General features: G+C 48.0%; 8 protein-coding genes across 8 annotated transcripts; 1 reads left to right on the top strand and 7 right to left on the bottom strand.

Moving 5' to 3' along the window:
• Positions 1 to 826: 826 nt before the first annotated feature.
• Positions 827 to 1,301, top strand: TERG_00504 (uncharacterized protein; the record flags this gene model as incomplete). The annotated part of the gene is made up of 2 exons (XM_003238466.1): positions 827 to 983; positions 1,048 to 1,301. 2 exons carry the CDS (start codon positions 827 to 829, stop codon positions 1,299 to 1,301), a joined length of 411 nt encoding a protein of 136 aa, XP_003238514.1.
• A 1,598-nt stretch (positions 1,302 to 2,899) lies between these two features.
• Positions 2,900 to 3,172, bottom strand: TERG_00503 (uncharacterized protein; the record flags this gene model as incomplete). Its single annotated transcript, XM_047747603.1, has 2 exons — positions 2,900 to 3,075; positions 3,145 to 3,172. The coding sequence occupies 2 exons, from the start codon at positions 3,170 to 3,172 to the stop codon at positions 2,900 to 2,902; spliced, it is 204 nt and encodes a 67-aa protein (XP_047603564.1).
• A 4,526-nt stretch (positions 3,173 to 7,698) lies between these two features.
• Positions 7,699 to 9,591, bottom strand: TERG_00501 (uncharacterized protein). Its single transcript, XM_003238463.2, has 2 exons — positions 8,471 to 9,591; positions 7,699 to 8,397 (listed from the first exon to the last, which is right to left on the bottom strand). Exons 1-2 carry the CDS (start codon positions 9,181 to 9,183, stop codon positions 8,295 to 8,297), a joined length of 816 nt encoding a protein of 271 aa, XP_003238511.1. The 5' UTR covers positions 9,184 to 9,591; the 3' UTR covers positions 7,699 to 8,294.
• Positions 9,592 to 11,447: 1,856 nt separating this feature from the next.
• TERG_00500 (uncharacterized protein) lies at positions 11,448 to 12,143 on the bottom strand (the record flags this gene model as incomplete). Its single annotated transcript, XM_047747602.1, has 3 exons — positions 11,448 to 11,651; positions 11,735 to 11,797; positions 11,844 to 12,143. 3 exons carry the CDS (start codon positions 12,141 to 12,143, stop codon positions 11,448 to 11,450), a joined length of 567 nt encoding a protein of 188 aa, XP_047603563.1.
• A 500-nt stretch (positions 12,144 to 12,643) lies between these two features.
• TERG_00499 (uncharacterized protein) lies at positions 12,644 to 13,285 on the bottom strand (the record flags this gene model as incomplete). The annotated part of the gene is made up of 1 exon (XM_003238461.1): positions 12,644 to 13,285. One exon carries the CDS (start codon positions 13,283 to 13,285, stop codon positions 12,644 to 12,646), a length of 642 nt encoding a protein of 213 aa, XP_003238509.1.
• A 1,170-nt stretch (positions 13,286 to 14,455) lies between these two features.
• On the bottom strand, positions 14,456 to 16,570 carry TERG_00498 (NAD+ synthetase; the record flags this gene model as incomplete). The annotated part of the gene is made up of 1 exon (XM_003238460.1): positions 14,456 to 16,570. One exon carries the CDS (start codon positions 16,568 to 16,570, stop codon positions 14,456 to 14,458), a length of 2,115 nt encoding a protein of 704 aa, XP_003238508.1.
• A 1,658-nt stretch (positions 16,571 to 18,228) lies between these two features.
• TERG_11579 (STE/STE7/MKK protein kinase) lies at positions 18,229 to 19,420 on the bottom strand (the record flags this gene model as incomplete). The annotated part of the gene is made up of 4 exons (XM_003238458.2): positions 18,229 to 18,358; positions 18,421 to 18,790; positions 18,847 to 19,138; positions 19,205 to 19,420. The coding sequence occupies 4 exons, from the start codon at positions 19,418 to 19,420 to the stop codon at positions 18,229 to 18,231; spliced, it is 1,008 nt and encodes a 335-aa protein (XP_003238506.2).
• Positions 19,421 to 19,434: 14 nt separating this feature from the next.
• TERG_11578 (uncharacterized protein) lies at positions 19,435 to 19,965 on the bottom strand (the record flags this gene model as incomplete). Its single annotated transcript, XM_047750675.1, has 1 exon — positions 19,435 to 19,965. The coding sequence occupies one exon, from the start codon at positions 19,963 to 19,965 to the stop codon at positions 19,435 to 19,437; it is 531 nt and encodes a 176-aa protein (XP_047605132.1).
• Between the last annotated feature and the right edge of the window lie 518 nt (positions 19,966 to 20,483).

The raw sequence follows: 20,483 nt of genomic DNA, 5'->3' as shown, positions 1-20,483 counted from the left end.
TGGAACATTGGTTTTATCTTTCCCCTCAATTGAAAACCCAATTGCGCGAGGATTGTGCTCCCCTCTAGCTTCACATGGTTGTTTAACATATTCAAAGAAAAAGCTGGCGGCCCTATAAGTGGTTAGCTATGTGATAAGACTATAGAACGGATGATCCTAACCTGGGTGCCATCTTCCTTGATGCCAACCACATCAACAGGATTACCCATGGTATTATGGAGAGTAACAGAAGCATACGGGCTAATCAAACGATTTTCAACAACATCTGCAACGAGAATACTCTTTTTGTCCACATTTAGTGTTTTAGACAACTCCTGTGCAATGTGCGTAACATTGATATACGGTTCGCCAACAGCCCCAAGAGCCCTGACATCGCGGACCACACGAAGGTCAACAGTGTGAGTTCCAGGGGACAAATCCAGAAGAAGTGGTGTTCTGCGAAAACCAAAAAAGTCACCACCAAAGTATGATTTGTGGTCGGGGGGTTAGCGGCCCCTTTAACTAGTTAGTTAGTTCGTATCCCCGGGTAAGGAGCCCACTTTGACATTGATTGACATTAAACTCTCACTTTCTGGGCGTGATTAACTAAAATCTCTGTGGGCCAGTTTACTATACATAAATAATCGGCTCAAAATCTCGACGATCTATATATGTATATGTATTAAAGCCCGGATTACATAGTGAAGCCTGGGCCATAATGTTTGGTTTGGAGTCGACTATATATAAGAGAGCTGCTCACCGCTCCTCTCGGCTCAGGCACCTTTCTATTTTACTCACACCATAGTCCTGTCTGATCCCTTATAACTCTCTTGCGAGATTTAAAAATATGCTTTCCCAATTGCTGTGTTGTCTCCCTCTCTGGAAACCAATATCACAGGACAAGTCGACCGATGAGGACCGGCCTCGAGGGCAATACAACAACCAGCAATCTAAAATGAATTACAAGCCGAAGGGAAATCCTACATTGGGAATGGCTTTTGGAGGTACGTAGCACGGGGTATATCGGGTTCCTTTCGGGCTTCTACTCGGGAAAACTAATAACTGAAGACGCTTATACCCAGGAAGGCAGACCAAGTACATTGCACTCAACGAGTAGTCCATACATCCCGACAGTTACATCTTGTTACCGCCCAGATCCACCAGGTTTGAATGGGGCGACTTTTGAGCTAGCAGGAGATAGTAAACATTATACTATCGAGGAAATTGTGAAGGACTCAGCCCTCGATAGAGCAGTTATTGAGTGGAACGGTGGTTATGAGACCTTTATGCAAGTCCAGCGATGGATTTTCGCTGATTCTTAATGTTGTCCCTCCAAAATTTCTCTCCCTTTATCTGTGTGTATATCAATAACTCCTATTTTAATGTACTCGATATCAGTCCCCAACCAGTGTACTGCCAGGCGCAATAAGCCACTGCCGCCACCCCCTGTCTCATATCGGTTAACGGGGCGCCCGCTAGCTGGCTGCCGCGCTTTTACGGATAAATAGCCGCAGCATAGACGCTGCGGCCATCCAGCCACCATCGAGTATCGACTTTAATTATCTATCCTTTTCCTATGTTTGTCTGGCTGCTGAGACACCCTTTTGTTACTCTGCTGCGTCTTGCCGAAGCTACAACTTTGTATTCTACTCTCTAAGTAGACATCGTCGCCATATCGCTATTCACCAGTTATAACACTAACAATACATCTCCCCTCCATCTGTTTATCTGGGTCGAGTTTGGTCATATATTAAGACAACCCCGCATGTTCTTAAGTGGAGACCCGCAGATGGTCTCAGCTCAGTAACTAGTTACTCCACATTCATTTTAACTTTTGGACCTGTTAAGCAGTCGTGTCTATCTAAATTTCAGTGTTCCTTTTGCTACTGAGAGTTCGTGAAATCAAACTTTAACCAGCTGTTGCCTTAGAATTTTATTTTAACGTCAAACATAGAGGTAGAGTGTGGAATTCCTAGAAAACAGATTGCTAGTTGAAAGATACAATGCGCCATCCTCTTACCGTGGGCTTCCAGGTGTCTAGGTGGGGATACGGCAATCCTACGATGTCGAATATTCCTCCTTCTCCTCCCCTCACATTATGGTAAATAAGAGACAAAGTGCTGTCCACTTTTCAATTTTTGGATGTTGTGCCTCAATGCTCTGCGAGTGTTATCGAGCGGCGGCTATAGTGTTTGATTGCAAGGGGCCTGTTCAAGCGCTGTTTTTGATATTACTGGTAAGCGGACGCGCGGTTTAACGGTTTAGCAAATAACGTTTGTTTCATCGCCTAATGAAGTAAAGTTCACAAAAGAAACGAGAATACCGCGCCAAACATCCAACCTTATCTCAAGCGCTTCTCAACACGGTGGAATTCATAATGTGAAGCTAGATTGGGGAATACAGAGTGTATAACCAGGAAGTAAACCTCATCATCTCTTTGTCTCCCCTACTCTTGGCTCAAAGCGATGGTGTGTCCTACATCTGCCGTCATGGGCTTGGGGTTAAGGAGGGACGGGATTCCACCTTTTTGGGATTGTGTATTATTGCGATTCTGAAGTTCCTGTTCAAGCTGATATATTGTGGCTCTAAACCGCTCATTATCGGCTTTCCTAACTTCCTCCAGCTCTCTCAACTTCAGCTGAAGATCTTCAAGAGTAGAGAACGCGTTGAACCAGGCCTTTTGGAGCTCTTCGTTCTCTGAAAGCCTGCAATTATACCTCCCACCTTCATATAGTTAGAGGTCAAAAGGCTCCCATACGGTCTTTGTCCGCCTGGTGGCCATTATAGCTAATGGACCTAAGCACCCCGGGCTATTTTTGCACTCCACCAGAAAGGTATGCTGTTCAATTAGCAAATCATCTTCTAGATAAAGGAAAAGGGCACATATGTTGAGTAGATCTAGTATCGAAGACTTCTTAGTCTATTTAAAGAAGTCAAGCATATCCGAATTCCATTTTGAAGGGTCTTTAAGTGAAAATTTTCGTGGGTATAGTTTACTATTTCCCGGTTTTATGATTTCCCGAACCATATACCCAATTGCCTGAATATCGAGATTTTTCTCATTCCGATGCAATAGCATGCTTGTCCTAATATCACCTAGAAAACGGACATAGGTTGAATAATAGGTCACATATAAAAGATACCTAATCTAGCATCCCACCTTACCTATTTTAATGTGTCCAGTATGAGACATAAAGGTGTTTTGTCAGCTTATATCTCCATAAGCGATGTGTAGTTCCTTATGAATATAGGATATACCGAGAAGAACCTGCTAGATCGGAGATTCTTAGCTAGGGACCTTATGAGGGATATAAGTGTGTTAAACCTCTCTATAGGTTGTAGCAATGTGAATATTCTCAAGCTATAGGCTTGAGTAGATATACTTAATAGACAGCTGCATCCTCTTATAGATAAAGAAAATAGTTTCACCGTTAATATATATATCCTTTAGGTTCATAATATTTGTGTGAGAAGTCTTCATAATATGCTGCCGGTGGCTTATCGAAGGTACTTTTTGGCTTTCCTTGATAGTAATAATACTATATGAAGGCGTTAGCTCGAAGGCTAGGTATATGGATTTTGATATCCCTTCTACTGTAAATCTAGAATAGTTATCCTATAGGTTCCCAATCCGGCAGAACTTAGTAGATTGTCGCTTAGCCTCCGGTGTATTAGCGGATTTAGATGGTTTGATTAGAAATCTTGAAGATAAAGGCGGCGACTTGCGTAGTTTCCGAGTATAGGGAGTTTCTTAGCTCTTAGTTATGCTGTTTTCCTGCTAGGGAGGAGTAGGCAGAATGTCTAAACTTGTTAGAAAGGTGGTGCAGCGGTCCGCCATATTTGGTTGGGTATCAAAAGGTAAGTACAATAATTCTATCCAAAAAGAGCTGTAACTAGTAGCATTCTCTTCTCGGTTTTATATTTGTGTTGTGGAATTTCACTTATGTAGTATGAAATCCTGTATGGCTACGGCGTTAACGAAAAGGCAGAAATGCATTTCTTCAGTTTCCCCTGATAGCTGGATATTTAGTCACATAATAGATAACTAGATCACGGTATTAAGTATTTCCAACATTTACCAGGCCAGCTATAGTGAATCCTGTGATCGATCTTAGCTTAAGCCGAACGAACTTGCGCCTATTAGTCAAATCCTTCGCCACGAGCCTTGTGTTACTTGGTGTGGTAAGGGGGCGGGAGCTAAAAGGAAAGAATAAACAAACCCAATTTCGCACATACTACTGATTTTATAGTTAATTGGATAGCTTCCCCTACTATATTTAGGGGGCCCCCCTTGCAGTTACATTCGGCTGCATTCAGGTGCATCCGTGTGCATTCTCACGAAGCAGGGATAATTCAGGTGAATAAGCAGGAAGATAAAGCAGCGTAATTCGCATCCTAATCTAGATGAGGATAACTTCAATTTGAGAGGAGGGTACCACTAAACCAACAGCCCTGACCGATGGTAAAGGGGAACCACCCAGTTTAGTATGAAAAGAGGATGCCGCTAAGCCCACATCCCTTACTGGCCGCTTTTAGTGACCAGAAATGATAAATATTTCAGAGGGAAGTTGAAAATCTTATTGTAACGTAAAGTAGTTAATGTGAATATACATAAGACAGAAGCACACACATAAAACACCCGCCTTACAATGCCTTTGTTTCTGTTACAAGATAATCTTGACCTGGAGGACCATTTTCCTGGTATCGATTTGTAAAACTGTAAGGAAATCGATAAAAGTCCAGGAAGAGCATGGTATGGGTGTATATTCGTAACTATACTGATCGTTACTGAGTACAAGAGGGGTCCGGGGCAGCTGTAGCAGAAGTAGCGGAAGTGTAGGACACGTAACTATCACCTGGCGTAATCCTTTTACTCTGCCGCTATTCTCCCTGCAGCCCCTCCCTCGTCGCCCTGCCGCGGGGACCCGGACAGTATGTCGCCCTGCCGTCTACCCGCCGGGACTCAATGACCTCGTAAAAGTAACTGAATGAGGAGGGTAGCGTCCGGGACATGCGATGATGGGTGCCAGGAGTCAGAGCCGACGGGGAAGTTTGCCCAGCGCACCTTGTAGCTGGCAGAGCGGAAGCTTGATTGAAGTACTCCGTACCAGAAATATATCGATGAGCAGAGACTTTAAGGTAGGAGAGTTAGCGTCAGTTATAGTGGTGAGTAGTGCTCTGATGTCGTTGAGCTTGTAGTGAGTAGGGATATTAATAGCCCAGTTAGTTATGGCGACGGTAGATGGCGTCGCGGCGCTAGAAAGAGATTGTAGAGGAGGCAGACGTAGTTATAGGTAAAGCGACCGACGCAGCAAGTTTACCAACAGGAACAGGGTCTTTGGCGTCTTCAAGCAGCATTTCGGCTCCTGGGAGAGTCTCTAACGAAAGAAAAATTGCTATGAGGCACACGCATGATCAGGCCACGACTCTATTTATCAGTTGTCTAACCGCGGCAGAGGTCGCATCGTCGAAGATATGACATTTGACAACAACGGTGTAGTCGTTATTCCCTGGCAGTGGTTAGATGGTTGGTGATGAAGGTAGAGCTGCTTTTATACCTCTAGCGGTATGATAACTTACTGTCAATGATATAGCGACGCTTTCTGCAGCCATTTAGGGGCTTTTCCTTTTTGGCCCAGCGGTTTGATCCTTACTCTAAGGCTGAGGATAAGGGCTGTGGATGTCCTAAATGTCCATGCTCCCTTAAATCCACAAATTTCCTCTCCCACACGGAAGGAAAAATGGGGAGTCGCCTCCAACTCACTGAAATTGCTCACTCGCGGCGCTTAGGGCGCTAGTCTTCTTCCAGGAAGTATTGCACCATGATTCGGGGAAGCTCCTCGGTCCACAATCTAGGCCAAGCCAGTTTTACCTGTCCTTTAGCGCATGCTTCTTGACCCTAATATCCAGAGAGGAGTTTTCGGGCCACTGAATCAACTATGATGCCATTTGAATATCGTGCTGCCCGATGATGCTTTTCTTTCCTTGTCGTATTTTTTGTGTTGTTTTCGATCTTTTGCTGAATACGGAGATGTGATCATATGATCTGGCCTGTTTTGCTGTAGTTAGTCTCAGCAGGTCACATATCTCTTGAGCTCGCAACATCGTGTCCATGGTGTATACTCTGTACTAGAAAGGCGGAGCTGTAAGAGCCGACTTTCCCAGGTAGCTGATCACGTAACAGTGGTAGCAGAAGTAACTGCCAGTCACCTCCGCCCGGGTATAATAGCCTGGCATACAATATAGCATACCACGGCCCAAAGTCAAACGGAACGTCTCCATTGACATGGTTTGATGTCTCAGAGAGGGTTTGGGGATCCTGATAGGATTACCATAATAGCAGGAGAAGACGTCGAGGGAAGAGATAGATGAAGGAATTTTAGGAAGAAGCGCCGTCAATATGACGGCTTTTAAATAAGAAGGAGAGCAGTGAATGCGAGCATTGAAGCAGCAAAAGAAGGCCAGGAGGTTATTCACTTGGCAGGCACGTCGAAGTGACGTAATAGACAGGAAAGACTCCCGTCTTGGCAGGGACGAAGCTATTAATGCCAAGGCGGATACTCACGTGACTATGGCTTCTTTCGAAAGCTTACTAATCAGTATTTCCATGCTTGCCGGTCGTTTGTCCAAGCCTGTATGTAATGAGTATTTCTCACAGGAAGGGTATTGATTCTCCCAGCCTGAACTGGGCGCTTGATGCCAATGAATAATCGATCCTTAGGCTGAAGAGACCAACCTATAAGCATGCTGATGTTAGAATTTATATTTATAGTGCTCGCTGTGCTCGAGCTTCCAGGTGAGGCTATGGTTATAACCAGCCAATGCAAGCATGATGACCAAGCACAGTGCTATCGGCGCCATTGCTCTTCACAGGTCTAAATTGGTCGAGATGTGATAGGCTCGCTGTCCTAGGGCCGCCCCCTCGATGCCAGTTCAGGCAGCAGCGTGACATAACCAGACATAAAGAGATGCCTACCTCCTTTGCCTGCGTGCATTATTCAAAACGAGAGAGACATTACTGCATTTCACGCATCCATGCAAGAACTAGCGAAGTGGTGGTTGCTGACGAGGACCGGACATGGCTTGGCAACCTAAGTATCAATGTCACTGGATGAAATAATCAACTATGTACGGAGTAATGAGGGTGATAATTGAAGAATTTCCTGGCTGGTAGAGTTGTATCAGGAAATCTCCGTCAGTGACGGCACGGTTGGAGTACCTTTGAAACTTGCTTACTTGCGTTCTCTGTGGGCTTCCCCTCTGTTTCTAATTACGGGATCCTGGGGCTCTGAGTGGACACCGCGACAAGCCTGAAACACGCAGTCCCGCCGGATAGAGTTGCAGCGAAATGATAAGGTTGACCTAATACATCACGTTAAATGAACACTGCGTCATGATATGCGATTAGATGTGGGCGTCCTGTGCTCCGTAATTAGGCAAGGGAGGGTGGAAAAAGGATCAAAATATTGCGAAGGATTGAATGTTGGATGTTGGGGATGAGATTGTAGATCTCTCTGAGTGTGAAGGAAGATAGAGATCGATCAGGAGCAACCTTAACTGGGCAAGCAGCGGCGGTTAAGTACAAATACGGGGAGAGGACATGGGGGCGGCCTGAGGCGAAGTCTGGCAGGGATGGCGGCAACGGCAAGGCACGGAGGATGTTGGTTTTCATTATTGGGCATCTTGAAACGAAGATCTTGCTCCTAAGCGCCTCGAGGATGGAAAGAGAGGAAATAATTGCAGGTAAAGATAAAAAGTGTGATGTTGAATTTCTTTGGCCGGCCCAACGATGTTTGAGCCCTACCTATTGATTTTGAACAGGAATAGGAGAAACAGGGAATTTGTGTGCTGGTCTCTTTTGCTCTTGCACCTCTCTTTATGTATAGACGTGGCAAATTTAGAGAGCGAAAACTGCGGGAAATCGAGAACAGCTCCAACTGATTAAAAAGAAAAAATTACTAAGAGGTATATCGGTAGCAAGTAAGCTGTAAAAGTTAGGAAAGTGTTGAGAAATTTCAAGCAAAGTCCATAAATTAACCACGTATCAAATAAAGGAGGGCAATAAAGGAAATAAAAAACCAAAGCACACAAATCTCCCTATGAAGAACCCAAAATGCCGTTGTCCCGATCGAAATATTCGAAGTTCTTGTCTAGAGTGGATCTAATTTGCCATGCACACTATGTTCAAGAAGAGCCAAAAGAGGAAGAGAAATAGGAAATTAATACCCCGTAGCTATTATTTCTCGCCGGAACCAAATGACAGATTGAGGGCGGAAGACGTGAGCTAATGGGAGTCATTAAAGAAGAGAAGAAATTTATGCCAGGAAGATGGCGGCGAGACCGGCAAGACCGGCAACGGCGTAAGAGCCGGAGAGGGTGCTGGCGGCACCGGTGTAAGTTGGGAGAGCGGTGGTTGGGCTGTTACCAGTTATTAGTCAAATCGTATATAAAAATAAGCCGCAAAAATGTAAGAAAAGGAGAAAAAACTTACAAGACACCGGTTCCAGTTGGCATGACACCAGTGCCGGATGGGATGCCAGGAGCACCAGTTCCGGGAACACCGCCAGTTGGGACAACGGTTGGGGTTGGCTGCAGGGTGACGGTAGAGGTGATGACAGTTGGCACGCAGGTGGCGATGTAGGTGACAGAAACGCTTGGAGATGGTTGGCTTGGGGGAACGTTGGTTGGGTATGGTGGGATCTCAGTTGGAACACCGCCGGATGGGACAGTTGGGACACCAGTGCCAGTGCCGGATGGGACTGGGATGGGGAGGTTGCCAGTTCCCGTGGGGACAGACTCAGTCGGGAGAGCGGTCTCGCTGGTGGATGGCTCAGTTGGGATAGCAGTTGGCTCAGAGGTAGGAGCTGGGACAACGCTGGTCTCAACACGGGTGGAAGAGGCCGGGCAGCTGGTAACCTCTGGTGGGCAGTCGGTCACAGTGACGTACTCGGTAGAGTAAGAAGTTGGGACAGGGACTGGCTCGCCGGCGGAGGTGGTAGGAACTGGAGGAACGGGAGTTTGGCTTCCGGGGCAGTCGGTGACCTCGGGGCCGCAGGAGGTGATGGTGACCTCCTTGGTAGAGTAGACGGTGGAATAGCCCTCAGCTCCGTAGCCCTGGTGTTCGTAGCCGTTGTTGTTGCCATAGCCCTGCATGGCAACAGCGGCACCAGCGAAGAGAGCAGCGGAAGCAACTGAGAAACGCATCTTGAATGTGTATGTGTGTTTGAAAAAGAACTGCTAGAGTCGAATTCGAAGAGTCGTTAAAAAGAGAATAGAAAGAAGCGTAGGATTGGGAAATTCGTGTGCTTGGTTTTTTAAAGAGTGACTGGTAGTTAAAAGAGTGTAGGACGACCGAGGTCTTTGAGATAGATCTGATGGATGGATGTACAGAAGAAGAGGAAGAGAGAGCAGGAGGAAGAGGAAGAGAGGGAAACGAGGCACTCGGTGGAACATGGGCCCTTTTTGTATCTCCCTTGTGCAAGGGGGCCATGGGAGATTGCCCATGCACATCTGAATCAACTTCTTCCGCCCCCTTGGCTCATCTCCTATTTTTTTTTTTGTCCACTCCCATCCCTACCCACGTAGACGTGGGTCGACAGCGCAAGCGGCAGGTTATCATCAGTGGAGTAAGCCCTTTTTTTGTCGCCCACCCCGGCCGTGTTTTGTTCCTGACATGCGCTTCCTTTTTCCTGCCTGCCATCTGCCTGTCCCAATTGGCTGCGTGGCCCCCTTCGGCCCTGCTGGTTGTCCCTAGCCACGCCCAGGGCCCCGAGCCCAGCGCCACTAGGATAGCGACACCTTGACTGGGCCTGTACGCCTGCCTGGGGCGGTAGAGAAGGGCCCTAGAGACGGGGAAGCGCCCCCTTTCACCTGCGAGTTCTGTCTCTGTCTCTTTCACGGCCCTCTCTCTATGTGCGCTCCTTTCGAGAGGTTCGGGCTCAGCGAGCGTCGTCGTCTGACAAGAGGACGAGAAGCACCGCAAAGTTGATCTGCGCCACTGCCTGCCAATCGGTGGGTGTTCCTGGCTCCTGCAGGTACACTTCATCACTCTTGTCTAGCCGCCCATGTCCTCTAACCAGTCGGAGATGAAGACTGCCATCCTGATAATTTACGCCGTCTTCCTCCAGGCATCTCTCTTGCCGCTGACTCGCCGTGCCCGTCTTTGTATTTGCGGATAATTACCACTGCTCGTCGGCGGTTAGGAGGTTATTATTATTGCTTGCTTGCTGGGTTGAGGTCGAGGAGTCGCGAGAGACGTCGTTGGCATTAAACAGCAAGGGGCTGCCCGATCGGGTTAGCCGGACCGCAACCCAACCTCCTCCCTATCTCTCTCTCTCTCTTTTACGGATACGGAGTACACATGATGGATTAACAGACGGCTCTTAAGGCTTCATCACTTCTGAATCAGTGTCTCTGGCCGTGATAGTGGTTGATATAGTGGTGTTGTGTGTGCTCCGTCGCCAGGGTGTCACAAGTCGAGCTCGCAATAAGCGGTCTTCCTGCTGTTCGACTGCTCCCCCCCTTCGGCTGACCGTTTGTGGCGCCCTCCCCTTGTCAGTGCGAGTGGGAAGACGCTTCTCGAACGCTGGCTCTGTGACAAGGTTGACGATGTCTTCACACTACGGAGTACACATACGAACGAATATATAATTCCCGTGCGATATATCGACATTTACACAGGCGTTTCGTGCGCAGTTCGGCTCTCTGAAATGCCAATTTCATATGCCGGATTCTGCGTCTTTTCTCTCTCCTGAATTTCTGGCACTGCACAGCAGCTATCGACGCCTAACGCCTTAGTACTTGTTGATCAGTGCATGCAGTCAATGGCTTACTCCGCATTTCGATACTGAACCAGACTACCGAAGCCAGAGCCGTAGCCACAATCAGCAGCAAGAGCAAGGAGAAGAGACGACGAGATGACGGGCATGATACTCGTTCCTGAAGATCATGCTTGGTAGCCAAACACTTATGTACAAGCGGTTCTCCATGCGCGAACAGAAACCAACACGGTGAATCCATTATCATATAAATGGAGCATATAGAGGTATTGCATATACATATATATGTTTATATACCTCGAACCTTTTATGTCTCGCTGCGAGTCTAGATAAACAAACCAGCTGCTTCCTAAGTTTCGTCCAACCTTCCACTTTGTGTCACCGAGCCTTCTTGCTGCTGGCTGTCACACCCTTCGACTGTCAACGAAAAAAGGAACGAATAATAAAAAGAAAGCAGCCCAAGGAAGAAAAAAAAAAGCTAAGCTCTCCTTGGCTCTCTTGAGCAAATCAAACACCGCCATCTCGATGCCTGTCGATCGATGACGCGGCAGGCCCTGAAAACCAGAAGCCGACCAATCCTCGGGAGTCCGCCTTGTTAGGTCGAGTCGAGAAGCTCACCCCTAATTTCCACCGGCTGAACCACAGCTCGCGGTGGATTGATGAAATGCCCAGATCTCTCCAGTTTTATTTTTACGGGGTGCGCTCCGGCCTGCCACTCATAAGAGCAAACGACCCAGGGGCAACCATCAAACTTGGCGCTTGTGTCATGTTTCTCCTCTTAACACTCTCCAAAAGGGTTTCTTCCTGTGGATAGTCGATGGAGCTGACTGACTTATATAAGACAAAGTTACATGGCTGGATATTTTTACCAGGGGGGAAACGAGTTAGAGGAGCCTAGCCCGACGCCACGAGCATGCACGCAACTGATATGAGGAGACGGAAACCTAGATTTAGATAAAAGCCCGTCTTTTTCTCACCAGGCTTGCTTTCCCACGGGTTCCTGCTTCAGGGAAACGCTCGTGCTCATTTCGTTTTGGGCTCTGTTTGCTCCAGGACGTGACTTAGCATGGCATGGCATGAACATACAAAATGGCCCCTTGCCACTGGGAAGGGAGGCTCCAAGCAGAGCGGCAAGCATATTGGCTCACGGCATCTCCTCTCAACTCCAGCATCTCGATCCGCCCTGCCTGGTTGAGATGCTGTAGCCGCCAGACTGGAGTCGGCTGCGTTGCCTATGATGTCAACACGCAAGCCATGTACACCGTCAAGAGACGAACGAGACTCCCAACTTGACGAGTTTTCGTCGTGTGCAGCAGCGATGATCGGTTTGTTTCGCGATTTCAAGGCGGAGCAGTTGGAGCGATCCAACTGTTGGATCTTTCTCATGTTTCGTCTTCTTGTGTGCCGTGCTCAGGGCGCCTCTGTCTGGAGTGCGTTTCTTCTTTGAACGTCTACCCCATTCTTACTCTTTCCTGCGACGCACCCCCACATAACTGTCCTCGTTCTCCGGTATGTTGGATGTGTTGCACGAAGACGGTAAAATCATGGGCGGCTTAGAGAGTTACTAATCACACCACAAGGTGCAAAACGGTTACAGCATTGACAAGAACTGGATTCCTTTTTTCCGACCAGAGGACGTTTTATTGGCATTCATCGTTGATGCGGGAGTTTGCTGGTAAGAGGTAGAGAAAGTCGTTTCATTTTATTTCTCCCTATATTGTTCCTATCTTGAACCGAATAAAACGCCTGAAATAAGGCGAAAAAATAGCAAACCTAGTCTAGAGATGTTTCATTTTCCCTAAACGCCATAACTCTAGAGTGGTTGTGTCCTTTCTCATTCCCAATCGCAGCATTTGTTACATTCCCTCCGGCCCCAGTCCATTAATCTATTCGAGTTTCGACACATAGTGCTTCTGGAACAAATCATTCTGGATCCAAATCAGCTTGTTAAAGGCTCTGATGACGTTGGTCTTGGTCTGAATGTCCAGCTCTCCAGCTCCCATAGTCGCCTGGAGCACAATATCCTCCACAAATCCCAACAGCAATGACATATGCATCACCTCCACGCGCAACTCGGGCCTCTTCTCACGGTGCTTGAAGCCGGGTTTGCCGGTGTGCATCACACCAACCTTGTCGAGATATTCCCAAAACTTGCTGTTGTCAGACCAATCACTGTTGCTCACGAGCTTGACGAGATATGACTTGAGGAAGTCCTTGCGGTGCAGGATATTAGGGTGAGTGAGGGACAGATCAGCAATGGATGTGGTTGCAGAAACGGTGGATTTATCTTGCTCTGGCTGAGGGGGCACAAAGGATTTGGCAGTGACGTCGAACCCAATTAGGTTCGTATAGATGGTATCGAGTATCGCTGGGAGAGCAGGAGCAATGAGCCCCTTTGCGCTTTGGATGGCAGCTCCATCTTCATCAGTGAATTTGAGGAAGGCTTTGAGATAGTTGACTCGGCTGGCGAGGCAAGTCTCCAGTTGCTGCTCGTCAACGTGCTGGATAACGCTGTCTGCAACAGTCATGGTGATCAACTTGGTAAGTGGTAGGTGGTTATTGGGGTCTCTGGTTTTGAACGTTATACTTTCGAATGTTGGATGTTGGCTATGAAGGTGATGGAAGTGAAGAAGGAGAAGTGAAAGGAAGGAGACAGTGAAGAGATACTCTCTTTATATACCCAACATTGGTCCTTTGGAGACTGACCGGTGAATGACTTCTAAGACGTCATTTCGTGAAAATTAGTAGCTGGCACGGAAGCAAGAGGTACTCACTCGCAACCGGCCAATGGGGTTATTTCAATTTGCTATCACCAGGGGTAGGTTGCTACATGTGCCGGATCCAGCGCAGAAAGTGGAATGACATGAAGAAAAGAATGGCGTGTAAAAAAGTCAATTCCGCGGAGATATATACAGAGTCAACGGCTTTTCTTTATATTCTCTTATTTTCCCTCAAAAAGAAGCGAAAAGCTGCAGCTAAAAACTCTTCGTGATTCCAGCAGCCCCTGTGCCGGGGTATCAAAAATCCTGCCGGTCATCCATCTTTGCCCACTTTTCCCCCATAAATTGCATGGGTGCAAGTGGAACTGCTGTAAAGAAATTGGAAGAGACAAGAGCAGGAGACCAGTGGCGGAGAATTAGGCGAGATACCGGCAGGGCTGGCGCAGGGAGCCAGAGCAAACGTCCATTTATTCTTGCTGCAGGCTTTTTGGCTGCCAGATGTGCCTGGACAGGCGGATGGCCTGATCTCCTCGTTGTCCCGAATTTGACGAAAGAGCCGGAGATTTCCGGGATTTCCGGGATTTTCGTTTGCTAGCGAGATGAGTCAGCGTAAAGATCACGTGAAGATACATGAGCCGGGCCAACCCTGGCTGTCCTTCCCATAGGTATTGTAGGTAAGTACTGGAGGATTACAGGCATCGACCATATATGCTCCGTACCTTGGAACGAGCCGGAGACATCTACGATGATAGCTGTATATACGGTACTGGTGAGCGGGTAATAGAGGGAAGTATGAGCTGCAATATTCATTTCCAAGAGCTGATGAGTGAAGTCTAAGAGCTAGTACCTAGTAACTAACTCCTCAACATTTCCGTGGGACCGAGGGCCTAGGCCTTGCCTGCTTTTTTTCTATCTTCCTGCATCGAAAATTTTCACAGCTAGCCGCCTACCAATAACAATAATAACAATAATGATACCTCACTGCTTGGCCTGCTTTTTAATACGTGCCAGCTCGTCATCAATCTTCTTAAAGCCCCATGACTGGTAAAACGGGAAGTACAGAAACGGTCTCAGATCGAACCTGTTGTCGTCGGGGCTGTAATCGTTTGAGTGCAGGGCCGGCGTCAAGGTCGTCATCTTGTGTCGATTGATGGCATAGTAATGGTAGAACCTTTTGACCTTCTCAGCCACCTGCTGGGGCGTGAGGTGGTTCCAGTCATGCACAAGACGCTGAAACATCCCATACGGCCCAAGCTTGTTGTACTTTCGCAGGCGGCCAAAGGTAGATAGTTCGTCATAGGTCATGCCCATATCTGCCTCGTCGCTTTGAACGTACTGTTCGGTGATAGGCTCAAGCTCGGCTGTGGGGGTAGCTTCGAGGAATCCTCGCAAGCAAGGAATTGAGTAGGATTTCTCAGCCCACGCAATGAATAATTTGAGATCGCTTTTATCAAGACCGCCGATAGGGTTGATATCGGCGCTGGAGCAGTCGTACTTTGTGTAATAGCCGCGGAGTGCCTCTCCAGCGTTTGCAGATCCTAGGACTAGCAGGGCTCCACCGTGTGGCCTCTTGCGGGTGGTAGGAAGCATCTGAGCGAACTCGTACGCTGTGACCATGCGGCTGCGAGCTTGGATATTTTGCAGCATGAGATTCTCCGCATTGGTGCCGCCTTGGCTCTTGAATTTGGGGTCGAAATTCAGATATTTAACGATGAGGTTCTTCTGGGCCTCGTAGACCTCATCGATATCTAGATCGACGTGGTAGGAGCCTATAGCTTTGGAGAGATCTTGCGCACGTCCACGGGTTTCTTTGGAGGACTGCTTCGACATACCCATATATACGGTGTGCAAGACCTGGTTGCATAGCTCCTGGGGTGTCTTTGGTAGCTCCAGCGTGTAGTCTGCTAATCGTTTGCAGTCCTTGATTACTTGCGAATTCCCAGCTTTGATGGCATCGATGACAAGCTGACACATCGAGAACACAGTCATTGCAGTAGCACAACTATCAATTCCTCCTGATAGCGGAACAAGGTACCCTGCGGTGCCAGAGCGTCGAAGATAGTCCCATAACCAGCATCCCGTTGACAGCGCAATTTCTTCTTCCGGAGAGTAGTACCGTGGCTGTATTACCGGACTGGGTCGTAGTCTAGTATCACGGTCGCCTATGTCGGAGCTCAGGCTAAACTCAGTCTCTACCCGAGTATAAACACCAGCCTTCATAGCCTGGTGGCCTCGAGATGGTGTGCATCGATAAGACCGGACCTCCTCCAGATCCACGACTGCAGTGACAACATCAACGTCGTCAAGAGTGAACTGATTTCCCTGTGCAACTAGACATCCATTGACAATGATCATCGCACTTCCATCGAAATAAAGTCGATCCCCATCGCAACCCAGATGGTTCGCGTACAGATAAACGCCCCCATTCTTCCTCGTAGCCTCCATGATAAGACTAACTCGGATATCAAGCTTTCTCAGAGTATGATGGGACCCGGATGAATTGGCCATGATCTCCACACCATTCAGACTCATATCATTATGAGGCGACTGTGGCGTGAACAGCTCTTCACAGGTTTCCATGCCAACACACGTATCTGCCGTTGATATCACTGCGTCACCAATAGGTACTTTGGTCGTGCCCTGAATCTCTCTCACCATCCTGGGCAGATAGTACTCCTCAACATGCCTTGGCCCAACCCAGGGTATGAAGTGTCTCATTTCTCGGTAATTTCCATCATTTGCGAGCCATAACTTCGGTCTGATGAGCAAGATCTTCCCGTCCAAGCAGATGATTCGGCAATTGAATCGGTTGTTGCGGTGCATCACCGGCATCCCGATGTCGAGGAGGATTCCATCACAGCTTCTGTCCTTGAGAATAATGCATAGCATCTCCCAGCAATGAAGGTATAGGTCTGCTTCAAAGAAATGGTCAAGACATGAGTAGCCGCATATTTCAAGTTCGGGGCCAACTCTGAGCGTCGCGCCAGCAGCTTTTGCTTTGTGTATGCTCTCGATGATGCGATTGGTATTTCCTTCAAAGTCAAGAGCCCAGTTTCGAAGCGAACAGGTCGCTACGCACGCTAGATGGCCCATTGTTAATGCGGTAGTAGACAGCGGCTCTTTGCACTCCTTTTCCGAGGTTGCCGAATGGCTGCTGGTTATTCAAAGTCAGGCGGGGTTTGTGACGCGTACAACTAAAAGTACTACGATATTAGAAGCAAGAAGATGAAGAGATATATGGTAGCAGTGTTTAGAGAGCTACTCGCTGAGCATCTAATGGAAGTTCAGATAGCCGGGTTGTATGGAGTAAGTCCATGGGGTATCTAGTACCGGGCAGGTTCACAATGAAGACTGGTAGCTCACAGGAAAACAAAGAGGAAGAGGGAAAGAAAACAGCCTAAACATGCCTTTCTTTAACGATTGCTCATCACTATTACGCATAGGCAACGCTCGCTATCTTTCTTGCTTGCCCTTTGACAAAATAGCTTCCAAGTGATGGAATCTCCCGCAGTTTTAATCATACTAATAGATTTCCATACAGAGGCTGAGAGAGGGACGAGGGCAACTATGATGCCAGAGTTACGTAATTTGCACGTGATAGAGGATTCAAGCTTATATAAGCTAACAAATTCCTCAGCTACATAGATAACACTGACCGCTGCTGAAACGTTGAGGAGCCAGGGGCAGCTTGAAATCTTGCCAGGTGTTCGTTTGGATGCCATGTCGAGGGTTCGATGTGTTTGAAAACAGGGGAGTTATTAACCTCTCGCTTCCCATCTATAAATATGCGCCGGAAACAAAGTGAAGCAGCCGGATCAGGGGGACTGTGATGCGTATAAGGGCCTGACTGATATTAATTGACTGGTTGAAGGTTGTTATGATATAGAATGATGGCAGAGAAGAGAAGAAGAGAAGAGCCAGAGGAATGCAAGGTGAGCAAAGTAAGTTGGTCTAAATAAGGTGAGTAAATGAGTAGTAAGTAGATATTAATATAAATGCGCTGTGCTGTGCTGTGCTAGTTAACATAAAGTATCAAAAGAAGGTAGGATTAGAAGTAGCCAAGAGAAAGGAAAGGGGGAAAAGTAAGGGAAATAGGTAGAAACAAACTAAGTATTCATAGTTCTCATTTATAGTAAGTTATATCTCAAAAGATGTGAGAAAAGAGATAAAACGTAGAAGAAGATCGAGAATGAGAAGGGAAATGAAACCGATGGAAAGTTGAAAGAAAGAATATTGAATAAAAAAAAAGGTATCCGGACTCCGACTACTGCAGGGTAGATGATCGAAAATAAACAGACAGACAAGCCGTCAGGCTTGATGCGTGAATATGTATGTTGAGTTAAATTGGTGGAGGGAGGGTACGTGGTGTCGTCAGTTGGTCAACATAAAAGTGAGCAGGGGTGGTGAGTTCATCGAAGTCGTGTTGTCCGAAAGTCGTTAAGATAGAAAGTTGGAGAAGAGCATGATTTCTTTTCGTAATGAAATATCCCAGCCACGATGGATGAAATGAGTAAGTGGCAGATTGATGATGAACCAGGGATGGGTGTCGTGTTGATGGCTGCGGTAGGGTTATTTCAATGTTGCTTTAAACGGGTCGTCCCAGCGCCCGCTCGACTTGAGAAATAAAAAACGGCTCATTCTAAAAACAAGTGCTTTTCTTTCCTTGCCTTTTTTTTTTTTTTTTTTTTTTTTTTTGGTTCTTTTCGATTTTTTTTTTTACTTGTTGTGTTCGCTTGCTTTGTGTGGGGATTCTAATCATTCCAGCCCCATACTTGCTTCAAAAAGTGCGCCATATTCACTTTCTTGTTCTTTATTTCAAGCATCCATGGGTGTTCTAGCATTCGCCAGGGCGTGGCTCGTCGGGGATGGTCTTTCTCCAAGCTGGAATAGACATGTTAGCTGTGATACTAATATGAAGAATAGCAGGCTCTAGTTGTACATACCAGCACTCGATGAAGTATTTAAAGTTGTCACTCCAGTGGATGCCGTTGTGAGGCTCGTCCTTGAGTTTCGGAATGGGCTGATGGATGATGTAGGTGAGAAGGTCAATGAGGACCGATCTAGGCTGGATCTCTGTCCCGTCGGCGGGGAAGGGGAATCGGTGCTGTGCAACTTCAAGCAGTGTAACTCCGAGGGACCAGACGTCGGAGGTGATGGTGTAAGACTGTCCGGTGATTCTCTCAGGGGCCATGTAGTAGGAAGTGCCAATGAAAGTGTTTGCATCGCCCTTAGTTCCGAATTCACCGCTTACACCAAAGTCACAAAGTTTGACCTGGCCGTTGCGGCAGAGGAGGATGTTTGATGGTTTTATATCTGTAGATACGCGTTAGAAAATAGTAATTTCAACGAAATATAAGTGGCGACTATACCTCTGTGGATGATCTTTCGGCCGTGGAGGTATGTCAGGCCGTTCAAGACGCCCTCTGCAACCTTTCCGAGCACCTTCTCTCCGGTTCGACCACCGAGTTTCTTAACTTCTCTGTATATGCTGTCCAGACTGCCGCCTTCGCATAGCTCCATGATGATGGATATCGAGCTGCTTGACCGGTCGACGAACGCACCATAGTATCTGCATATGTAGTCTGAAGCACATCCCTTGTTAAAATTAAGTTCTCGAACAATCTGTTTCTTGACATCTGGATTAGGGTCGGTTGTGATGATCTAGTCATAGAAGTTAGTATCTTATCCCATTTATAGAAGAGAGAAGAGAAAAGAGAGACCTCTCACCTTTAGAGCAAAAACGGTCTTTCCACCCTTGAGCAGACATCGAGTGACAGCTCCACCGGCACCCTCACCGAGACTGCCGAGCTCGATGATCTTGCCCTGTTCACTGGCAGCCAACCACCGCTCATCATCCAAGTCTTCCACGTCCAGCGGCCGTCCAAGTTCCTGGCTGAGCTTGTCAAGGTCCGTCAGGCCGTTGACACTATTTTCTCTCTCCATGGCCGAGCCATCGCCTAGATCCGAGTACACTGAGCTGATGGCCGAGGAAGGGTCGGGAGTCGAAGCGTAGGGCTGTCGAAGCCATAGGCAAAGGAAGGAGCAGAGTAAGTGGACGAGCTGGCCGAGGTGGGAGGCCCGCTACCCCTGGCGTCAGGGCCGGTAAAGCTTCCCGACCGTGAGTGTACGTTATTATTCTGGCCGTTGCTGTTGCTGTTTGACGAGCCTGTTGAATTGTAGTAATGTGGAATGGGGCGGCCGTTGTGCAGAGCGTTGGCATCCTGGAATGCAGGCTTGTTGCCGCCGCCCGTGGCGCCCATGGGGGTAGCCAGTCTCAGCTTTGGGGGTGCTCTGCTGGCGGGCTTCTGGGGAATGTTGATGGCGAGGGCCGGTGCCGGTGCCGGACCCGGGGCTGCCACGCCCGTCTGGTTGACCGGTTTGGCATTGGGAGACGGCGGTATGCCCAATGTGAGGGATGGGAGCTTGTTGTTGCGATGTGCGCCAGGCACCGGAGTCTTGAGGACGGGAGCGGGAGCGGGAGAGGACATGGTAAACTGCAAAGAAAAGCCACGTGAGTCAACCACAGAGGCAGTAGAGGATCGAGGCGAGCAGCAAGAGGGAGTCGAGGGACCCGAGCTGGCAGAGAGACACCAGGCAGCTCTGGGAGACGGGCGGGTAGTTGTAGAAGGTGAAGAGAAGTTGATGGCGGTCGAGGCGTAAGCTGGAGCAGCTGTGGTGGCGGGGAGATCCCGTACGGCAGAGCAAGGGAGCAGGCGAGAGAGATGCAGCGAGATTTCCACGGGGATGTCGGTCCCCCTTTATCGGGCCTCGAGGGCTTGCCGTCTATCCGTCTGTCTGTCTGTCTGTCTGAGATGTAAGAAGACAAGGCAGGGCGGCTGTGGGTGAAGAAGAGAGAGGACGAGTGAGCGAGCGAGCGAAAGACGAGGCAGCGAGTCGAATGCAAGGAGACGCAGGAGACGACAGCGCTGCCTTCGAAGCTCCTCGTTCGGCCTGACCCGAGTCGACTGGCTGTCCTCCCTGGCGGCTGTGATGGAGCTGCAAGGCT

The sequence above is a fragment of the Trichophyton rubrum genome, assembly GCF_000151425.1.
Source record: "Trichophyton rubrum CBS 118892 genomic scaffold supercont2.1, whole genome shotgun sequence".
NCBI classification, from domain to species: Eukaryota; Fungi; Ascomycota; class Eurotiomycetes; order Onygenales; family Arthrodermataceae; genus Trichophyton; species Trichophyton rubrum.
This window is presented reverse-complemented; position numbering and strand designations above follow the sequence as displayed.